The 19,632-nt window shown below is 45.8% G+C and overlaps 1 protein-coding gene across 2 annotated transcripts in view; it reads left to right on the top strand.

The window, feature by feature from the left end:
- Positions 1-1,809: 1,809 nt before the first annotated feature.
- Positions 1,810-19,632, top strand: part of Abl (tyrosine-protein kinase Abl) — a 44,637-nt gene continuing 26,814 nt past the window's right edge. The window contains exons 1-4 of one of the 2 annotated variants that reach the window (XM_077682291.1): positions 1,810-2,170; positions 7,801-8,004; positions 9,937-10,235; positions 17,227-17,584. In XM_077682291.1, the coding sequence (XP_077538417.1) occupies positions 2,017-2,170; positions 7,801-8,004; positions 9,937-10,235; positions 17,227-17,584 (1,015 nt within the window). In that variant the 5' untranslated portion in view covers positions 1,810-2,016. The remainder of the gene's footprint in view (positions 2,171-7,800; positions 8,005-9,936; positions 10,236-17,226; positions 17,585-19,632) is intronic. The other variant, XM_077682292.1, reaches the window with a different exon arrangement.

The raw sequence follows: 19,632 nt of genomic DNA, 5'->3' as shown, positions 1-19,632 counted from the left end.
CTAGCGACGCTATGACATGCAACCCCGTGAAAGTGGAAAGAGCATTTCTAGCAAGACATCATAATTTCCAGCTTCATTTCTGACTAGATTATTAGATTCTAGCTGGAATCGACAACTTTATAACTAGAAAAATTCTTTGTCTAGCTAGAAACGATTATTTCCAGCTTGCGGTTTTTTTCCTTCTAGCTGGACTGACAAATGCTAGCTAGAAGTAAATATCAATCCAGCTAGAAATGAACTAGAAATTGAATTTCTAGCTAGAAATTCTGCTATTTCTAGCTAGAAATCTGCTATTTCTAGCTAGAAATTTGCCTCTTCTAGCTAGAATATTTCTAGCTAGAAGAAATTTCTGGTTCAATAATCCAGCTAGAAAAAAACATATATTTTCACGGGGGTTCGACACCCACAAAGGCAGCGCTGCCTTTGTGGGTGTCGAACTCAGTTGAGGAGTCTCCTAGGCAGCCTAAGGCTATCATTTGTTCCAACGTTGGGTGGGAATCTTGTTTGTCTAGTGTGAAAATGCTGCAGTTTTCTCTTCGAAGTGGTGTATTTAGAGGATTGGTCATCGTACGTCCGATGGGAGACGCATATCTGTTGGTACTTTTATATTCACACTAAAGAAACAGCACTGTAGCTTCGAAAGACTTGCTCCGTTTTTGAGACACTCTATCCAGAAATATATACGTACCCAAATTCACTGGTTAAATATGGTCAGTATTGTTGCAGTCAGTTCCAGTCACATCCCCCACTCTCTCAAACTGTCAAAGGCGTGTACGGATCTCGCTTTTAACCTTCACGTGGCTGCTTTCGAAGATATGTTAACGAATTGTTTATAAAGTTAACCAGGGCGAGGATGGACCTATAATTCTCTCCCTGATTCGAGTAAGGGATACATATAAATCTAGGTGCAACCTTATTATCGCCACAAAATTCTACTAACAATATATCTCCGAAAGTAGTCATGCAACCGTCTGATGGTTAAAAATATGGAGGAACTTTTTCTTCTGCTATGGTTAAAAGGAGATCCGCGCACGCCTTCGACAGCTTGAGAGAGGATCCGTCTTCCAGAAAAAATCAATGTTAAAATCACTGCATGCGCGGGCACACGAATGTTCACCGATAGTATAAACAGCACAATTGCGCCGTTACAAAATTAAAAACCTAGGCATTTCCAACCTATTTTTGTGTGTGCGTGTGTTTGTGGGTCATTCACTCGTCTATCACAATTTTCTCTGATTTCACGCTTTTTTTTTTTCGCACATCGTTAGCTCGTTTGTGATAACACAGATTTGTGATAATGCAATACTTGTTCCCCTTCAACTTGCCCTGGGTTGTTTTGGATTTAACATTTAAAACCAATGACTTTATTTTTGAATGTCTAACGACTTTAATATGCTTAACCAGCGTGTTGTATTTTTGTCTCGTACGTTGCATTCAGATAGGTTAGACCCAAAAGAATGAGTGATTGATTGGCTGTATTATTATTAGTATTATTACTATTATTATTCACCTTTGCCTAGCGTTGCTCTCTACGGAAGTAGAACACAACAACCACGCTGAAAGCGCCTGCATTTCGTATTTTCGGAGCTGACGTTTACGCCTGTGACAGGCGCGCAGCTATGAGATGCTATCGTCGCAATGTGCAACTCTGCCGACCGAACAGCAACCAATCAGCATAGTCAGAGTGCGACCATGGGTAAGGTGACCAGAACTCGACGCAAGCCCGGCGTCGAGGCCATGCTCGCGGCGTCCGCACACGAGAGGAGTCCCCCATCCCATGTTGCACCTCTCCCGACGAGAGCGGTGCCCTTCTCCTCCGGGTCGAGGGTATGCATTCCTGCAGCGGAGCAGCCATCACAGACATGGCGGCCGACTCAGTCGGCGATTGAATGACGGCGGATCTGCTCGTTGGGTCGCGTTGACTTCGTTCCGGCCGCCCTGCACGATGAAGATGTAGCTGGCCAGGATCCGCCAGGACTGGGCGGAGTCGTCACCCCCCGCAACCGACGTCGGGATATGGGCGCGCAGCATGGCAAGGAAAACCGTGGAAGCGCGTCATCCGTTGGAAGTAGTAGTCACGGGAACAAGCTGACAAAACATGGCCAGAAACAAAAGGCGAAGGACATCAGGCTTTCCTCTGTGTCGGCGAACATATTCACCGAGCACAGCGGTATGTGTTTTGTTCCCGAACGGCGGAGAAGCGTATATGCATGAGCAAATTTGGGTTTTTACGGAGAAGCTTAGGCCTAGCCGTTTGACGGATGGATGTTTTTCCGTCATCTCGAGTCATTCGTTAAGTGCTTTTGCTGGTTATTTTTTTACCATACGCTAATGGTTGGACATTATGTATTACTACGGTTGTGGCCTAGATTTATTATGAGGATGAGCCATGTGTGAGCTCCCCGAGATTTGCTATTGACAACAAGTAGGGCTCTATTTGCAAGCCTTCACGTCCCGGCATGTCAACGACGCCGCCGGCTAATAGCTCTTACGTTGTTTTCAGGTCGCAACCATTTCGTTTTGTCGAGAAATTTTCCCCGTTTTCGAAAGGTTGAACACGGGGGCGTATTGTAGCTTGATCATTTTCTTGCGGAATAATCGAGTCCTAATCAGTTTTTGCTTCGAAGTTGGGGTAGCAAAAAAAAGTTTCGTAAAGGGGGGACCGCTGGGCCGGTTGCGCCATACATACGGCACCAGAGAAACTGCATGAACTAAGTGACATCACATGTTTCTTTAACTCTCCCGGGCCATCACGGAAGTCGGCGCGAGCAAAGTGATATGACCTCACCATAATGGTGTTTCGCTAGCACACGCTCCATGTAGGCTCCTCCAAGGCCCTCTTGCAAAAAGGGACGGGAAGTTGAAACACGCGAGCATTGCGGCGGCTTTGATGAAATCGGCTGCACGTGCAGCTTGCTGCTTTGCACAGTTTGAGTTATGGACCTCGAATTAGAAATCTTTCAGCGTAGTTGGTACTAGTTGGCTTATCCGTGTCAGAACTTTATGGTACGGCATCATGCAGCCTAGTGACTGCAAGGTGACTGCATGTTTTTTTCCTGCAGGGAATGCGCAACAACGGTAAGTTTGCATCGACACTGCATTCTGACTGGCTTTAGTGAAGCACTACGATAAGGTTTACACCTTGGCCAGTGTAAGCCTTGTCTGGGTGCTTTTGTTGTGAATAATTTGCAGGGTCCTCTTTTGACAGACATGATTGCAGTAAACAAGGTAAAAGAAATAGTGCTTGTAACATTGACAGTATTTATAAGGAATATGCCGGGCACACGACATGCTTCCAGAGGTCCTGGCAAGGGACCTGGACAAGAAATATTGCAGAATTTTCTTATTGGGCTGTAAGAAATTTCTCTCCACTGCTCTTGGGGAAAAGTCTTCTTCCTGCACTGTATTGTGGGCTATGCCTGAGCCTGATTTTTTGTGTTCAAATCGTGAACAAAAAAGTGTTTACAGGGCAGATGATTACACACCACCGAAAACGAAACACTCGTCAATTCACGTACAGATGCTCTAGCTGGAGTCGCAGCTCGGCATACGCAGGCCTCACAGGGGCCTCGTTTTGACACTCATGAGAAAGACTACTGTCAGCTTGTTGGTTCAAATTTTGATTCTGCTGAGTTCCAGTACTGCACGATGCGGAGCAATAAAGTTGGGGACCAAACCGTGTGGAAGCGGCACTATTTCAGTGGTGTAGACATCCTCTGGTCACTCAGCTGAGATGTTGGGGCCAGGCGTTCACAAGAGGTGGCTGGACAATGAGCATCTCACAAAACAAGCAGAAGAGAACCTGTCAGTTTGTACATTAGTAAAAACTGAGCTGGATTGATTCTTGTTGCATTCGTAGTCTACAAATGCACACTGCCACCTCATAAGTGGTGCACAGGAACCTTGCCGCGTCAGATATGGCACTTGAGTTGCAGTTCTCGGTGCTCTAGCACAATATATCATGAGGCTGTCAGCCTTGGCAGTATTACCATCGTTGCACTCTTTCCTTACAGTGCAAAATGCAGCTCATGCTATGTGCTGCCAGGCTTTCTGATATTGCCTTCCATCACTTTTTTTTTATCGTGTTACACCCCCTACGCCTTTCAAGAAGCGTTTTTAGTTGTGCTCTGTATGGTCACACCAGTTCAAGACGACATAGACTTGGAACCATCCTTGGACCTATTGTTGGAAAAGAGAAAAAAAAAAAAAGGATGAGTTAGGTTGTAGGAAAGGTTGCCCATTTATAAGCGAAGTAACAAAAAAACACTGCCTCAGAGAACGTTTCAAAGAGCAGCTAAATGCTCACCCCCCCTGTTTCATCCTGTTGGTCATAAGGGCTGTTTGACCTACCTGCACGCGTGAACCAGTTCAGGTGGTGCAGCACATAGCCATTCATTTTAAGTTGGCCGTTTAGTTACCGGTGGTGCAGGATGAGTTCACGGTTTTCCCAGCACTTTCAGCCGAGCAGGTGCAGGCAAAAAAGTGCCAGTCTGTTTCTGCTGGTCTTTCACAATGATGGCACAATTACCGAACTGCTGCAAACTGCTGTCATGAGATATAGGCTGAATCAAACAAGTTTTGCCTTTTCAGAATTGTTCCTTGAAGAAAGCACACGCTTACCCCCCTTTTCCTGCCCAGCATACATTTGTGGCATAGTTATTTGCCCAAATTTAATTTTTGATACCGTTGTACCTCAAACGCAGAGCATTATGCACTGTGTGTGCACTGTGTGTGCAAATTCTTGGGCGTCTGACCCTGTGCACCCACACAGGGCCCACTGTGCTCATGCTTGTAGTGAAGGGGGCATTTGTGGAGCTCCAGTCTATATACTGCTACCCGAAGAAAAAAATCGGCTAGACATTTGAAGAACAAATTGAGTATTCACTGACCTGAGTTTCTCATAGCTGCCCTTGGTGCTTGTTGTCCCCCCTTTGGTTTTTGCCTCATGCGACTCGTGGCAAGCTGAACAAAATGCTAAAGTAAACGTTTGTAAGGAAACTTCTTTGAACAAGAGTGTATATGAATCGCGGGTGTATATTGCTTGCTTGAAGCACGAGCACATTCATTTTTCAATTGCACACGCTGTTGCTAGGCAACATTGTTCTGTTGGAGTGTGAAGCCTCTCACTTAACGTCATAGAGGAAAAGAAATGCCATGCGGGCCAGAATGTGTTGCTTTGCAACACCCGGGATTGTCTGTGTGTGTGTGTGTGGCACTGCACGCAAGGAAAGTTGGGGGTGCTTCGCCTGCTACCATGCATAACCAAGTGGCGCTCCCACTGCGCAAACGCTGCAGAAATAACAATAACATAAACAATTAGAAAATGGTTAGCTAAACTAGGATGGCAGAAGTGAGCAAAAGTCTGCATGAAAACCAAGTTCACTTTGTTGAAGTACCTAAAGCTAAAAGAGAGCTGGATTGAAATTGTTACACAAGCTTCTGCTTCAGATAACTCCTACACAAGCTTGTTCAGAGTTGCCTATCTTAATTTCCTCTGCACTTTGTCAGGTTAGTGTGGACCTCAAACCATTAAAAAAAGTATGGCAAGTGATTACAGTTGAGCAATGAAAGGACCCATTGCTGGCAACTGAGCCTGAAGTGAGCTCTGCATAAATTTTGAACCTTGCTCGCATTATGTCTAAAGGCATAGTATAGAGCCATGCGGTGGTTTTGCCTTAACACAAAATGTTTGTTTTGACACTTTGGCATATGCAGGGACGGAGAGAAGAGAATTATCTGCACACACGCTCACCTACATGGCTTGTGTAGCCATGTGGCCATTTAAAGACACTTGGCTGCATCACTGTACAACAGTTTGTCGGTCTCGTAGGAACTGTTTCGGATGCTAAACATGTAATGCCCGCTGGGATGTTGAGGACAGGCACCTCCGAGTTTGGATGAGAAAAAAAGCGTAAGTGTAATAATGGAGTATGCAAAGGTGGACTGCCATGTGTCAATTTTACTGTGGGGTTGGGTGCGTATTGGTCTGCCATAACCATTAGAATTGCGTAGCCCTGAAGACATGGCAACATTGTGCCGTGGGGGTAACTTTTGGCTGCTCTGACCAGTAGCACTGCTCTTGCATGCACAGAGTGGGCACAAGGACTATTTGGGGTGAATCAAGCCATCGCACACTTCATGATACATTGCTGACTTGCATTTGCTGTAGCACATTGCTTAAGTGGCATATTTCACAGAAAGCCCCACTGTTGGTCTCTGAGCATAACTGCTCATTTACAATTCTTTCTCTCCCCCCCTCCCTCTCTCCCTCCCTCTCTCTCTCTCTCTCTCTCTCTCTCTCTCTCTCTCTCTCTCTCTCTCTCTCTCTCTCTCTCTCTCTCTCTCTCTCTCTCTCTCTCTCTCTCTCTCTCTCTCTCTCACACACACACATTTCATGCGCATATACCCGCACACATGCACACACATTTGCATGTATGCACACAGAGGTGTGTTAACTAGCATGTGCTAAGGATCAGAAAGGACAGCAGCACTGTACACAAACAAGGTCAAGTAAGTGTTAGATGCTATGTTGGGGAACAACAACCAGTGTTTTCAGTGGTGCCCAACTCGTGTTGGGCGGAGATTTCAAATGCAGGTTTTAAAAACACAACTCGTGAGTTTTTGGTTCTGTGGACCCACAGTTTCTGGACCCACTCTGGACCCACAGTTTCCAAAGTGGGCGTCATGACCACTGCTATGGCTCATGTTATTTGTAGGTGTGCCTGTGATGTTTTGTCAGCAAGTTTTTGAGGCTGTTGAAATGTCCAGGAGGTGGTGTATAAACTCATCCTTCCGTGTTGATTTTCCCTGACCTGGAAATGATGCTTTTCCAATCGGTTGCGACAGCCCAAGGAGGCCACTAGAAAAATCTTGAGAAATGTCTGGTGTGGAGCAACAAAAACTGCCCGATGCCCAGCTGTGTCAGATGCACATGCCCGTGCTGGCGATTGGTGAAAAACGAGTAGGAACTCTGTATCTTGCTAGGAATGCTGAAACCTGCAGGGCTGAGCATTGGCATGGCAGCAGATTGAGATGGACTGCTTTTCTTTTCTGCCGCACCAGTTACAAGCTTGCATCCAAGCATTGATTAATGGCTGCTTGCTGGCTTGTTACCACAGTGGTCCCTCGACGGTGGACGGGTTTTCAACGAGGGTTGTAGTGGGGAGGAGGGTCCTGTTTGCTTGCTTGCCTGTTTTCGTGCCAGCTAGCTCTCTCAGTTGGAAGGTTCTATTCTCATGCACTTGCCAACTGTCTTGCCAAAGGACTGTCGGTCTTTTTTTGGCCAAAGTGAGCGTACTTAAATTAAGGCACCTTTTGAATGGAGATTGCCTCAGTAGGCCAGCTTAGCATTTGTTTGAAAATAGATTGCTTATCCTGCCCTCATCTTGCTTTGTTTTGCAACAAGATGAGAAAAGGCTGTCATACGTTATCTTTATACGTGGTGCTTGGTTTTACAGTAAAACAAGCACTTGTTGGTCGCTCTGGTGCTTGACAGTGTTGCCTGTCATGTGTCATTGTCATGGCACAGATGTGTCAAGGGTGCGTTTGTGGCAAGTAGTGTTTTCGTGCTAGCACAGTTAAGGCATGCCGGTATGAGTCTCATTCTTTTGACTATTTTTTCATGCTGATGGCAGGTTTAAAGAGAAAACATTTAAAGTGCCCTTGTTCACACTAAAGAAAGGCAACCTAGAGTCCTCTCATTGTGGCATCTTTCGAGCCCTGTTGATAACTTTTAAGTTACCCGGACTATTCTTGGGGGCTCAGTGTGCTCTGTCACAAAGGTTTGTTTTGCGCTTGCAGAAGCCCTGCTGCAGAGCCGACCCTTGCCCGAGATTCCCGATGGTGACGACCCTGGGTCATTTCGGGGATTTCTGGCTGAGGGAGCCTCCCGATGGATGTCCAAAGAGAACCTGCTGGCCCAGGAGGAAGATCCGGACCCTCTCCTCTTTGTGGCCCTCTACGATTTTCAGTCAGGGGGCGAAAATCAGCTCTCCCTCAAAAAAGGTGCGCCTTTTGGTCATTGGCTTTGTGGCATGGAAACCTACTAACAATAGCAGTCCTGGGCTATTTTGTTGTTTCCAGCGTTTATTTGCGATGGCTTTTTGGTGGACCCCCCCAGCCTAGTTGTCATGGGAGCTTCAAAATCTACCATTTTGCTAGCATTTGTAACAGTAGCATTCAATCGCGGACAAGTTTTAAACCTTTTTGTTTATTTCAAAGCCTGCCCTACCACAATAGCTGTGGCCCCTCCACTGTGCCTGGCAAAGCACACTCAAAATAATTTTGGGGTTGCCAGTGTGTATGTGGAATAGCAAGATGTGCTGTGTTGGAGTTTTCATGGAACATGCTGCCAAGGTGGGACAAATTAGGCCACGTTTTGATAAGCAGCACTAAGCTGGGACGAAGCGGAGAAAAATCATGAAGGGTCCTGCGTCTTGTGTATATTTTGCAGGCTGCTTTTTATCGTTACTTTGCATGCAGTGTGAACTGCTAACACTGTTATAGTTGGGAGGTAGAGTGAACTAGAATAAAGGGAGGGTCCCGAGCGGGCAGAGGTGCCATTGCTTCCGGCGCACCGCGCGCCTTCGGCTGCCGCTAGGGGCGCAATCTTCCATCTGATCAGCCGCCACCGCTGACCAAAGGAAACTCGGATGGGGATGTGCGCACATGCGTCCGGTGTCATCTGCGCAAATGTTGATTTCGGAAGTGTTTTTTAAACATTGAGAGAGTGTGTTTCTTCAAATACCAGTTAAAGTGTGCCATTAGCAATGCTTGTGCTGCTAAACCCAAGGACGCGGGTTCGATTCCTGACAGCGGTGGCTGCTTTTCTGATAGAGGCGCGAAAAGTGAAAAAGCCCGATTGTTGATTGTTCGATATTTCGGTGCACCTTAAAGATCCCCAGGTTGTCAAAATCAACCGGAGCCTTGCACTGCGGTGCGCCTCATCACCCATGTAGTGTCGGCTTGTGAGGCCTCATAATCAATCATTAGCAATGCACAGCGGTGCTTGACTAATAGCACGACATGCAAGCGTTAACATTACTATTAACAATTAGCAGCTAACAGTTAACAGTGGATGTGCACATTAAAAATGCGCACATCCACTGAATAATACATCAGAGTTGGCTCACTATTAGATGCTATCATGCTGCAATACGAGGAATAATTTGTTTTTTATTCGAACCGCGAGGCTCTGTGCTTCGTAGAGACTGACAGTTCATGCTGAACACCTGTCAGTTCACGAAAACTGTGTAATACTCGTTTGTCAGGCAGTATGTGGTGAGTTGAGGAAAACATAGGCTGGAGGAGAACAGTCCATGGACATTCAAAAGTGTCTGCGCACGACATAATTCACAAGAGGAATCAAAATTGTGGATGGCATTACTGAGGTACGTGCCTGCCACCACCACGGCTCGCCACATTGAGGCCTGGGAGAAGATCTGAGGGCTTGGCTAGACGCGTAGTTTCAGTGTGCCAGGGCAGCTACTAAATGCTGTGGTAGCGCCACCTAGTGTCAACACCAACTGGCGTGGCTCGGCGTCGCTGCTCGGGACACCCCACATATTGTAGTTTACTCTAGATGGGGGCTCAAATATCTGGGAAACAAATGTGGCATATTATACATTCATGTGTTCAGCCTGCAAGTGATAGAAAAAGTGCTTGAGACACTTCAACTATGTCATATATTCTGATTTGGTGGGCAAAGTTTTGTGTGGTACCATGTTTGCTGGTATTGGTGAGGTGGTTTTCCACCATTTGAGCACCTTTGAAGGATAAGGGTGGGGGAGAATTTTCTCAGGCGGCCAACACTCTGTTGAATTGGGTTGCAAATGTGCCTGCTCGTGTAGCAATTGGACATAGCCAGGGACTGGGATGTCTTTTCTGGAGGCCGTCAGTTCCCCCCCCCCCCGTGACAGCACTGTTTACATTTCGCAGGGGAGCAGGTCAAGGTGGTGTCGTACAACCGGACAGGCGAGTGGTGCGAAGCGCAGGGCCGCTCAGGGCAGGTGGGCTGGGTGCCTTCCAACTACGTGACGGCCGTCAACAGCCTGGAGAAGCACTCGTGGTACCATGGGCCCATTGCCCGGAATGCAGCCGAATACCTGCTCAGCAGTGGCATCAATGGCAGCTTCCTGGTGCGAGAGTCCGAGTCGAGCCCTGGCCAGCGCTCCATTTCCCTGCGATGCGAGGGGCGTGTCTATCACTACCGTATCAACGAAGACTCGGATGCCAAGGTGCACCCACCTCTAAAATGCCACATTCTCACCCCCTTCCTGGCTTTGTGGGCTGTTTTCAGTGCGCCTGTTGAAGTCTCACTGCTGCGTGCACCACTTCTCAGTATGCAACGCATGCACATTGCGAAGTAGGTGCCGTGTAGACTGACGTCTGAAATGGGGGCACCTTAGTTGTGCCCTTGCATCCTGTTCTGTAACTCTGATCACTAGCAGCCTTGTAAAGTAGATCGTGGGGGAAGGGGGGGCGGTGTCACACCTGCACGATTTTAGTTAACAGCTTTGGAAAGAATAATGAATGCAGTTCCTGGAGCTTATCCCTTACTGTTCATAGTGACAGCTGTCTGCTTTCAATCGTTGTTATTCTTTTATTGTTTATTTGTTCTGGTCACATTAGTCACCTGTGTGCTAACGCAGTATGCAGTTTTTGGAATATGTTCCATGGTCTTTTTTTTTTTTGAAAACATTTGTGGAATACTCGGAAGCAAAATTTATGGGAGGTCTGTAAGCAACGTTGGTGACTGTGATACTGCAATTTGTTTTTAGAACACAGAGAAAGCTTGGCTGTAGCTATAACCTCTTCTACCAGAATTTGCGGTAAGGCATGAAGAAATTTTTGCTAAAGCTTTTGCTGGTCTGCTAATAAGTAAGCCGCAGAAGAACTTCTACACATGCCGGATTTTTTGGAAGAATGTTATGGCTATGGCACAAAAACAAAACAAGTGGTCATAATAGACCAGTACATGGTAAATTTCTTCAGAAACAAATTATTCACGGCAACTCCGTGTGTTTTTCAACAAAGTACCTATTGCGTGACATTTTTATTGCAATCAAGATACTTTAGTAAATATGGGCGTAAATGGACGGCCACAGAGGAACGGTGAGCATTGGCATAAACCGGAGAAATGGGAGCCGTCAGCACTTTACTGAAAGCGAGGTATATGATGCCGCTTGTAGATTCCATCTGAGCGCAGGCCTTGCAGCTGCCGATTCTTTCTTCTGGTTGGGCAGCTTACAATTGGTGTGATTCGAAATTGTAAAAACCGGTCGTAAGAGCTTAAAACGTCACACCTGAGGCAATTACAGCTGCTAAGGTAAGGTAAGCTCCTAAGGTAAGTTCTTAATTACAGCCTTCAAATTTTACGTTAGCATACTCACTACAATGAAACTTTCGAGGGCTGTAGTTTTATCCATGCATACAAATGTGCTGCAAAATGTTTTAGGAAATTAGCACCACAACTCATTCCACTGCCTTTTTCTCGGACCCCTGCATGCTGCTGAATGACTACAAAGCAGTGCATCACATTATTCAGTTTAAAATGGCAATTGCTAATTGTCTATGGTGGTAAATGAAACGAAACCTGACATGGTTGGTGGTTCTGGTGGTCAAATGCGATATAATTTGTATTTAAGGGTTTGACGCTCGATATTTTTAGAAAAATTCACTTTTTGTTTTGTATTGCATTTTTATGATTGGACTTTAAACATTTATTTCTGAAAAGATCGGGTCGAAATTTGCACGAGAAATTAGTTAAAAATGTTTGCAAGAGGACAGTGGTGGTGCGAGAAATAGCCAAAAGTTGTGAAAAGTGCGCCCTCTTTGCATCCGTCCTACGCGAGACCTCGGCGCTGCCCGCCGTTTGTGATCGGCCGTGCGTGCGGTGGCGGCGGACTTCTCCATTTTCTACTGGCCGTAGTCTCATATTTCTGCACAAAATCAAAGAAAAACAAGGGAAAGAATGCTTATGTCAAGCGTTTTGAATCACTTGCCACAGAGAGCGTGGCTGCCATTGGACAGCAAATGAGGGCGGTGTGATCCACTGGCCGTGTGTGTCCGCGAGTAGTACTAATGGATCATTTTACGAAGCTCTCTCCGCATTTCCGCGTTATGGCCAGCCCGAAAAAGCGATTTTGAGGCCCGGAAGTGTAGAACTGTACACAAGTACCGAGAAAGGTGGCAAAATGTGCATCAGAAAGCTATTCTGACGGCCGACGTCTTTAACTCTCCTACAGCTGCTAGGCTTAAAGGCCAACTGCACTCAAATTTCACCTCGACCAAATTTATTTTTAATGCGTAGTAAGTACCCCCCAATCAGCTGGGACACGAGTGGTAGCCCGTGAAACGCCTCGTTAATCAGTCAGCATAAGAGCTCTGCCGCAGACCACACTGCACCTGCCGGCGGATCGTGCATACAGCCATGACGCGCCTGCAATGTTCCAGCCGACGGGGACTTATTCGTGTGGCCAGCCACGCATCTGGAGAACCGGTCGAGCTCTGTTGCGCATGCTTCACCCATTTGCTGCCCCGTGCGTGCGTAGAGCTTGCGCGCAGATTTTCTCCCGAGCTGCAAACCGTCCGGCCGCTCGCTGGACGGCTGCAGCGTCACTGCAATGGCCACGCTCTCCTCGGTTTCGGTTTCAAAATTGCCGATTTTTGCTTACCGCTTGCGGCGTCCACGCGCGTATTTCAGCTGTTGTATTTTGCATGTTGCTTTCTTTTTAAGCAGACTATACGAAAATAGGGTTTTCAAGAGAAATTAATGCCGCCGCCGATCACCGTGAGTGTGGGTGTGATATCAACTCTGAACGGTCAAAATTACAGTGCTGAAGGGTTCTAACGACTTGCTATGCTTTGTACAAAAGGTTCTCTTCACTGTGGCGAAGTTTCGTGCGGTGACAATTGCATTTCTGGGAATACAAATGGCTGAAACTTTCAAAGTCGAGTTTCTCATTTTCGAATTTCTGGTAACTTTCACGTTTTGTGGAAAGTCTTTTGGAAATTTAAGATTGACCCACAAAAACGATATTTGGCACACGCATACTTGAAGATATTTAGAGTGCAGTTATCCATTTGAAATTAAGATGTTTCAAAAAAAGAAAATGTGAAAGCACCAGTATTTTTCCAGGGTATCGCAAGAAAAATTAGCTAGGCTTTCGTAATTTTTTTTTACGTATTTCCAGTTCTTGCACACAACTTTTCCTCAAGATAGCTGTGCTCTGTGATATCCAAAGGATTAAATGAGCTACAGCAAGATGACGTTTAGGAACATTTGCTATATATAAAAGTTTCCCCAAAAATTAGTACAATTTGCTGTTGTGTATGACATATAACTCAAAAGCTATTACAGCCACACAAAAACTAATAGCATATTTGAAATCTGCAGAGAAAAAATTATTACTGTCTAAATCTTCAAATCTGCAGTGCAAGTAATAATAAAAAAAAGTTGTTTCGAGGGGCACGCCCCCTTAAATGCATTCTTTATTCTTTATACAGTTAGTGCCCCACTTTGCCAAAAAGTCATTGCAGCAGGGGTTTACAGACTGTAATAAACCAATTCTTCATTCATACAGTACACTTGCGTCTCTTGCAGCCGGTTCCAGTCTCTAATACTAGTCATAACAAAAGAGTAAAACATGCGTGTCTATGCATTAGAATTTGAGGTGTACCTGTTTCCGGGACGTATTGTTTCCATAGAAGCCTTCACTGATTCAGTGTTTTCTATCATGGCAAGGGAATGCATTCGTAACCACTGAAATCTATCCCATTGTACACAATGCACTTTGGCAGGGGAATTTTTGAATTTGTATTACCCCTTAAATTTGTACCAGCCGTAATGGTATCATCAAGATACTTGTGCACAAATACTTGACCATTAGTCTTGGTATGTCTATTCTGACAAATGGTATCATTGTTCCCTTGAGCAAAAAAAAAACAAAACAGTATTATGAACTTCCATACAATTTCTAGGAAGAAAACTTAGGAAGGGAACCATGGAAGGGAACCATGCAAGCAAGGCACAAACACTTGACCTAGAATTTGAAAACCTAACAGCCCCCCTCCCCTTCCCGTCCTTTGCTTCCTCTTCCCAAATCATGTACTGACAATGCATGAATTTTATTTTTAATGTCCATGAGAATCTGAAGGTGTATGTACAAAAATAATGCCTTATATTTCATGCCAGCGTTTAACGTAACATTACAGACCTAAACGTTGAGTTGCTTTTCAAGATGGGTTCTGCTGGGAGTGTGTGATGCCTAAGGACATTTCATGATGAAAGCGTCGAGACCACTGTACAGGAGACGTCTGCATTGTTTGCCGAGACTTCAGCCCCTCCGTGTCACGTAGAAGGCTTTCTCATGGTGTTGTAGCAGTACTGGCTACTCGTGATAGCTCAACTTGTGCAGCTCCCCCGAACTGTCGTAGAAATACAAATTTTCTCAACCTTATTGTTGTTTTCAGTATTTTAAATACTAAAATGGGCTATTACTAATGTAGTGTGGCAAGTGTGCTCAGTCATTTGATGTGAAAAAATGAGTGTACGAAGTGGTTTATGAGCTTTTTATCTTGAAGGTGTTGACCAGGTCGGCTTGGCGGGGCCACATCAGTACATGGTGGTTGTCCAAAGGCTAGAGGTGCAGCTGCAGCAAGGCCTCCTTCCTTTGATCAGCCTAAGTGCACTGTGGGGAAGCCTGTTACTGTTACCAAAGGAAGCTGGCGCATTTTAGCAGTGGTTGCGCGAGCTCATTGTGTATCCTTATGCAGAGTTTGTTGCAAAGCATGCATTTTGCGTGTGTTTTTAGTAGGGATGGGCGAATGTTCGGTGTTGTCGAACATTCGATCGAATTGCTCTCTATTCGTTGTTCTCTTCATTCCGAATGCAGGTATTCGATATTTTCGAATTATTCGGCGCTCCCGAATAGGCAGCCAAAAGCCAAGCTTTTCGCTCAAGCCTTTCGAGATGTCATCCCAGGCTTGTCTCAAGACCCCGCCAACGTGAACATGTCTATCATTAGTGCCAAGTTGTTGCTTTCCATAGAAAATCGATGAGCTCTCGGCCGCCATCACACTTTCTGTTCAAAGGCGGCACTGAAACGACACCGCTGCCAACATAGCAGCACCAAGCTGGTGCACTTGTACGGCTGATTCGATATGGAATATGCAGAAAACTGTTCAATCTGGTGGCTCATAATTTGCACTTTGGTTAGCTACGGCCGTGGATACTTCGGGCTACAGTACTCTTCTTTTAGCTGAGCTTCTAGGTTGCGCTAAAAACTCTGGAGCCAACTGCGGGTCACTTTTCCGTTTTGGCGACTACTAATTGCGCTTGAATACAAATCTTCTAATGTCAGTGGACCCAGTATTTACATTTTTTTCAGTATCTGCTTAGAATTTCGTAAATTAGAATCTACTAAATACGGCATGGACCCAGTATTTACATTTTTTTCAGTATCTGCTTAGAATTTCGTAAATTAGAATCTACTAAATACGGCAGCCTACTGCTTGAGCTGTGACAGACAAGCGACAGACTACTGGGGCGCCCCTGTGCTCCCACGGTCTGAAAACTGTCTGGAGTGGTGGAGGAACCATGGCAGCTGGCTTTGCCCAGCATTGTCCAAGGTGGCACGAAGGTACCTTTCAACTCCTGCCACGCAGGCGAGAAGTGAGAGGACGTTCCTGACAGCAGGAAATGTCAGCAGCCGGCGGGAGCTGCTTCTCCCACAGCATGATGAGCAACTAGTATTTCTTCACGAAAACTTGTGAATACAGAAAAGGAAAACAGTGCATGTGATTTCTGAATAAATACTCAATTGGTAATAGTTTTGCAAAATGCTGTGCCTATGCGAGTTATAATTCTTAATCGGGCCACAACTTTCTCTTTTTATTTTTGTAATTTGCTATGTGAACTATTCGAACTGTTTGATTCGCAATTGTTCGATCAAATCACTATTCACTTCGAGCCTCAAATTCACTATTTGCCCATCCCTAGTTTTTAGCGGTTCCTTGTACCTGAGTTGGTTGAAACCTGTGACTAAGTGTGATAGAGTCATCTGTATTTTCAAACTTGAAAACGTTTTGAGATGTTTTTAAAACGGACCCTGCAACACTCTTTGAGCAGTGCAAGTAAACCTGCGCGACGTTTAGATTACACTGCCAGGAATACGTGAGCCAAATATTACACGTGCACGTGAAGCGGTGAGCGCGCAAATCGCTGTGAAAGACGCGGAAAAACCGACCGCACACTCTTCGGTTCTCCTCATTATGCACCCCTGGCATGGCCTATACGACGTCATTCGGGCCATGGCTGTCCGATTGGCTGTCACTGGTCAACTTCGTGGCTAATTTCTCCCATTTCCTGTGACGATCCGCTGCCGTCGGGGCTGTGTGCGACACTCTTCTATGCCTCAACCTGTAGGCACAGTTTTGCCGGTTAATTTGTGCTTTGAGTGCGCGTGGAGTTTGAATGATAAGCTCAATACTTCCCTTTCAACCAGACCACTCGACAACAAACGTTTATTGCTTCAAAGATGCCCTACCAGCCCAAGCGCGCGCTTGTGAGCAGGCAGCCGTGCCTGCTTTTTGTGGCACCTAACCGGAAATAGACCCCTCCACGTTTCGGAGAAAAGGGGAAAACTCCCCGGCCTGTCATATATCGAAGGCAGCCAGGAAAGCCCCGCGAGCCGCCCCCCTTTCCGGGAGAGAGCGCGCGCAGCTTTCGTCGCGTTGTCCGCGGTCGAGTTGAGAGGGAACAATTATGCGCGATTTTTCATTGCGCGTAGTTTCGGTGATAGTGAACGGATTGTCATAATTCTTGCGGGAGGAGATTGCTGGGACGATAGACTTTACCTTAAAATACATTCCGAGCAGTCGACGGTAAGTGTTGCAGGGTCCCTTTAAGCTTTCAAACACTGCTATTCAAGTTGAACCGAATAAAATTCTACTGATATTTTTGATATTCGAAAGTTTGAATATTTTTACATTGAAATTGTGTAGTGTAAGCCCTGTGCTACTTTAAACAGGTCATCCCTCTTCAAAGAGAGCAATTTTGTTCAAAGGGAAGCCGTTGAGAAACCCGGACGTCCACCTTTTGAACTTTGAAATACCTTGGGTTGCGCTCTCAAGAGCTTTTGAGTAACTAGTCGGGAAAGAACTCGCATGTGCCGAAAGGCTGCGGCCCGGGAGGCAAAGTTTGCACCGGGGGTGTTGGTTGTGCAGGTGTACGTCACCTCGGACTGGCGGTTCAACACGCTGGCTGAGCTGGTGCACCACCACTCGCTGCACGCCGACGGCCTCATCACGCAGCTGCTGTACCCGGCGCCCAAGCGCAACAAGCCGGCCGTGTTTGCCCTCAGCCCCGAGCCCGACGAGTGGGAGATCGACCGTACGGACATTGTGATGAAGCACCGGCTGGGCGGGGGCCAGTATGGGGACGTGTACGAGGCCCTGTGGAAGCGCTACAACCTCACAGTGGCGGTGAAGACACTCAAGGAGGACACCATGGCGCTCAAGGACTTCCTGGAAGAAGCGGCCATCATGAAGGAAATGAAGCACCCCAATCTGGTCCAGCTCATTGGTAGGCCGTTTCTTCCTCCTCTGGCGTTGACACAAAGAGGGGTGCCACTTGTTTATTCTTTCTTTTTCAATTGGTTTTGGGCTTGGCATCTTTTTTCACTCTTGTTTGATCAATGAGCATTGATATTGGTCTATGTCATCCATTCTCTGACGCTATGGCGAGGCAGTAGTGGCGATGCACTGCACGAACGGGAAAAGGCCATGCAAGCCTGAACCTTGCTACATGCGCTATCCTTTTCTCTGATGAAAAAGGCAAGAAATGCCTTGAGCAGGGGGATGGTTCCCATCCATTGTGCGCAATCTGCTGCTGGCCGTGCAGACTCCAACTGGTTTAACTTTCGATTTCACAGCTGCCCTCCATCAGATTACTTTTGTCAAATAACATCGCTAAGGGGGAATGTGGCTTTCAAAATCAACTTTATTTCTGTGTGGATTTTGATGAAAATTGGCACAGCAACTGGAGATGCTTCTGTGATGACAACATAAAAATTTCGAAGTAATATTTTGTTAACTTTTTTATTTATTAAATTTTCTTTCTGGTCCGCTTGTACCGAGCTTGAGCGGCTTATAAAACATGATAGAAAACTTGTTTCGAAGTGCTTTGCATTCCCAAATGAATGGAAGAGGTCGTGACAGTTTTAGAATTTTTTTTTTACAACACAATGTTCTTTAGTTTTTATTTCTTTTAGAGGTTAATGTGCAACAGGCATGTCGACTGTGAACGACTATTTGAATGAAAAAATAACAAAAAAACAAATCTGGAAAACCAAGAGTGTCACGACCTGAACTGTTCACCAAGGATTGTAATGCAAGAAACGGAATCAAAATAGACCCAGTGGTCACGAAGAAATCCCTGGAAGAGTGACGCAGGTGGCAAAAAAAACTCTGAGAAAACGGCTTCCGAAGTTGCAAGATAGGTTTCACTTATCAAAAGTCATCAGGGTTGTAGCCTTTCATGTCCATTTTGAGCATGGGGCTTCTGGAAGGCCATGCCTTGAAATTGGAGTGCCTTTTACAGCCTTTCTCTTTCCACAAAACATCATTTTCAGCTCCTCTGTGAAGAGTGCATAGCCCAGTTTGCAGACCAAACAGGGGGAGATGGGTTTCAATGGGCTTTCAATGCAAAGTAGGTTAGCTGGTTGGCTGTATCGCATTGGACAACCTCCCTTTTCAGTGTTGTCGCCATGGCAACAAGTGACGCACTTTTTTTTTTTACTTAAATTTGAATATTTTTGGCTTCTTTTATGTTTTATCATCTTGCCTGGCGCAGAAACTTAGTACTCATACGTGCAGGTGTTCATTGCCAAAAGTTTGCATACCACAAGGATGCAAATGAGCTACTTTGAAGCTTGGTAGAATATTCTGCATAACTCCCAACTTCAATGCAAGGGCATTTTTTTACTACTTTTGGCATTCAAGGCATCCAATATTTCTCGCAGCACAGCCAATATGCCCTAAGCCATAGATGTATGCATTGGCATGAATAATTTCCCTAAAAAATTATTCACTGTTAAATGCTGTGACAGAAAGGTAAATTTTTAATGGAGAGAACATATTTTTATTCCTAAATTATTAACTCAAACCTGTTTGCATGATTATTAGAAGTGCACGGGAAACGTTGCGCAAGAAAGGCGATATGGCTCGCACGCATCTCAGCGCACGCTTACCGCGACATATCGTACTTTCATTATCCCGGATATGGCTTTTCAGGTCACTTTTAAGATTAAATCTAATGTCGCAGGCATTAATTACAATACTGGCATTCAATCGTAACCGGTTGCCCAGTCATGTGATGCTCCAATGCGTGTCGGCTATGCAGTGCGCGCCGCAGCGTTTGGCGCGTCGACCGTTTCTTTCTCAAGGCTAGCGAGCCCACAGTTAAAAAACAGCAATAACTAAGTGTGTAAACATGCAAATCCGCCTAAAAGTTCGCTTCACGAACCGCTATTGCAAGCACGCACACCGTGTCACCCTCCGGGGTCTGCGACGGTAGAGTCACGCGCACCACGAAGCGTTCGATGATCTACGCCTTTCGAGCCACACAACTTC

The sequence above is a fragment of the Haemaphysalis longicornis genome, unplaced genomic scaffold (assembly GCF_048455015.1).
Source record: "Haemaphysalis longicornis isolate Haplotype H1 unplaced genomic scaffold, Haemaphysalis longicornis Haplotype H1 scaffold_1, whole genome shotgun sequence".
NCBI classification, from domain to species: Eukaryota; Metazoa; Arthropoda; class Arachnida; order Ixodida; family Ixodidae; genus Haemaphysalis; species Haemaphysalis longicornis.
Note: the sequence above shows the minus strand (reverse complement) of the source record. Positions and strands in the feature narration are given on the sequence as shown.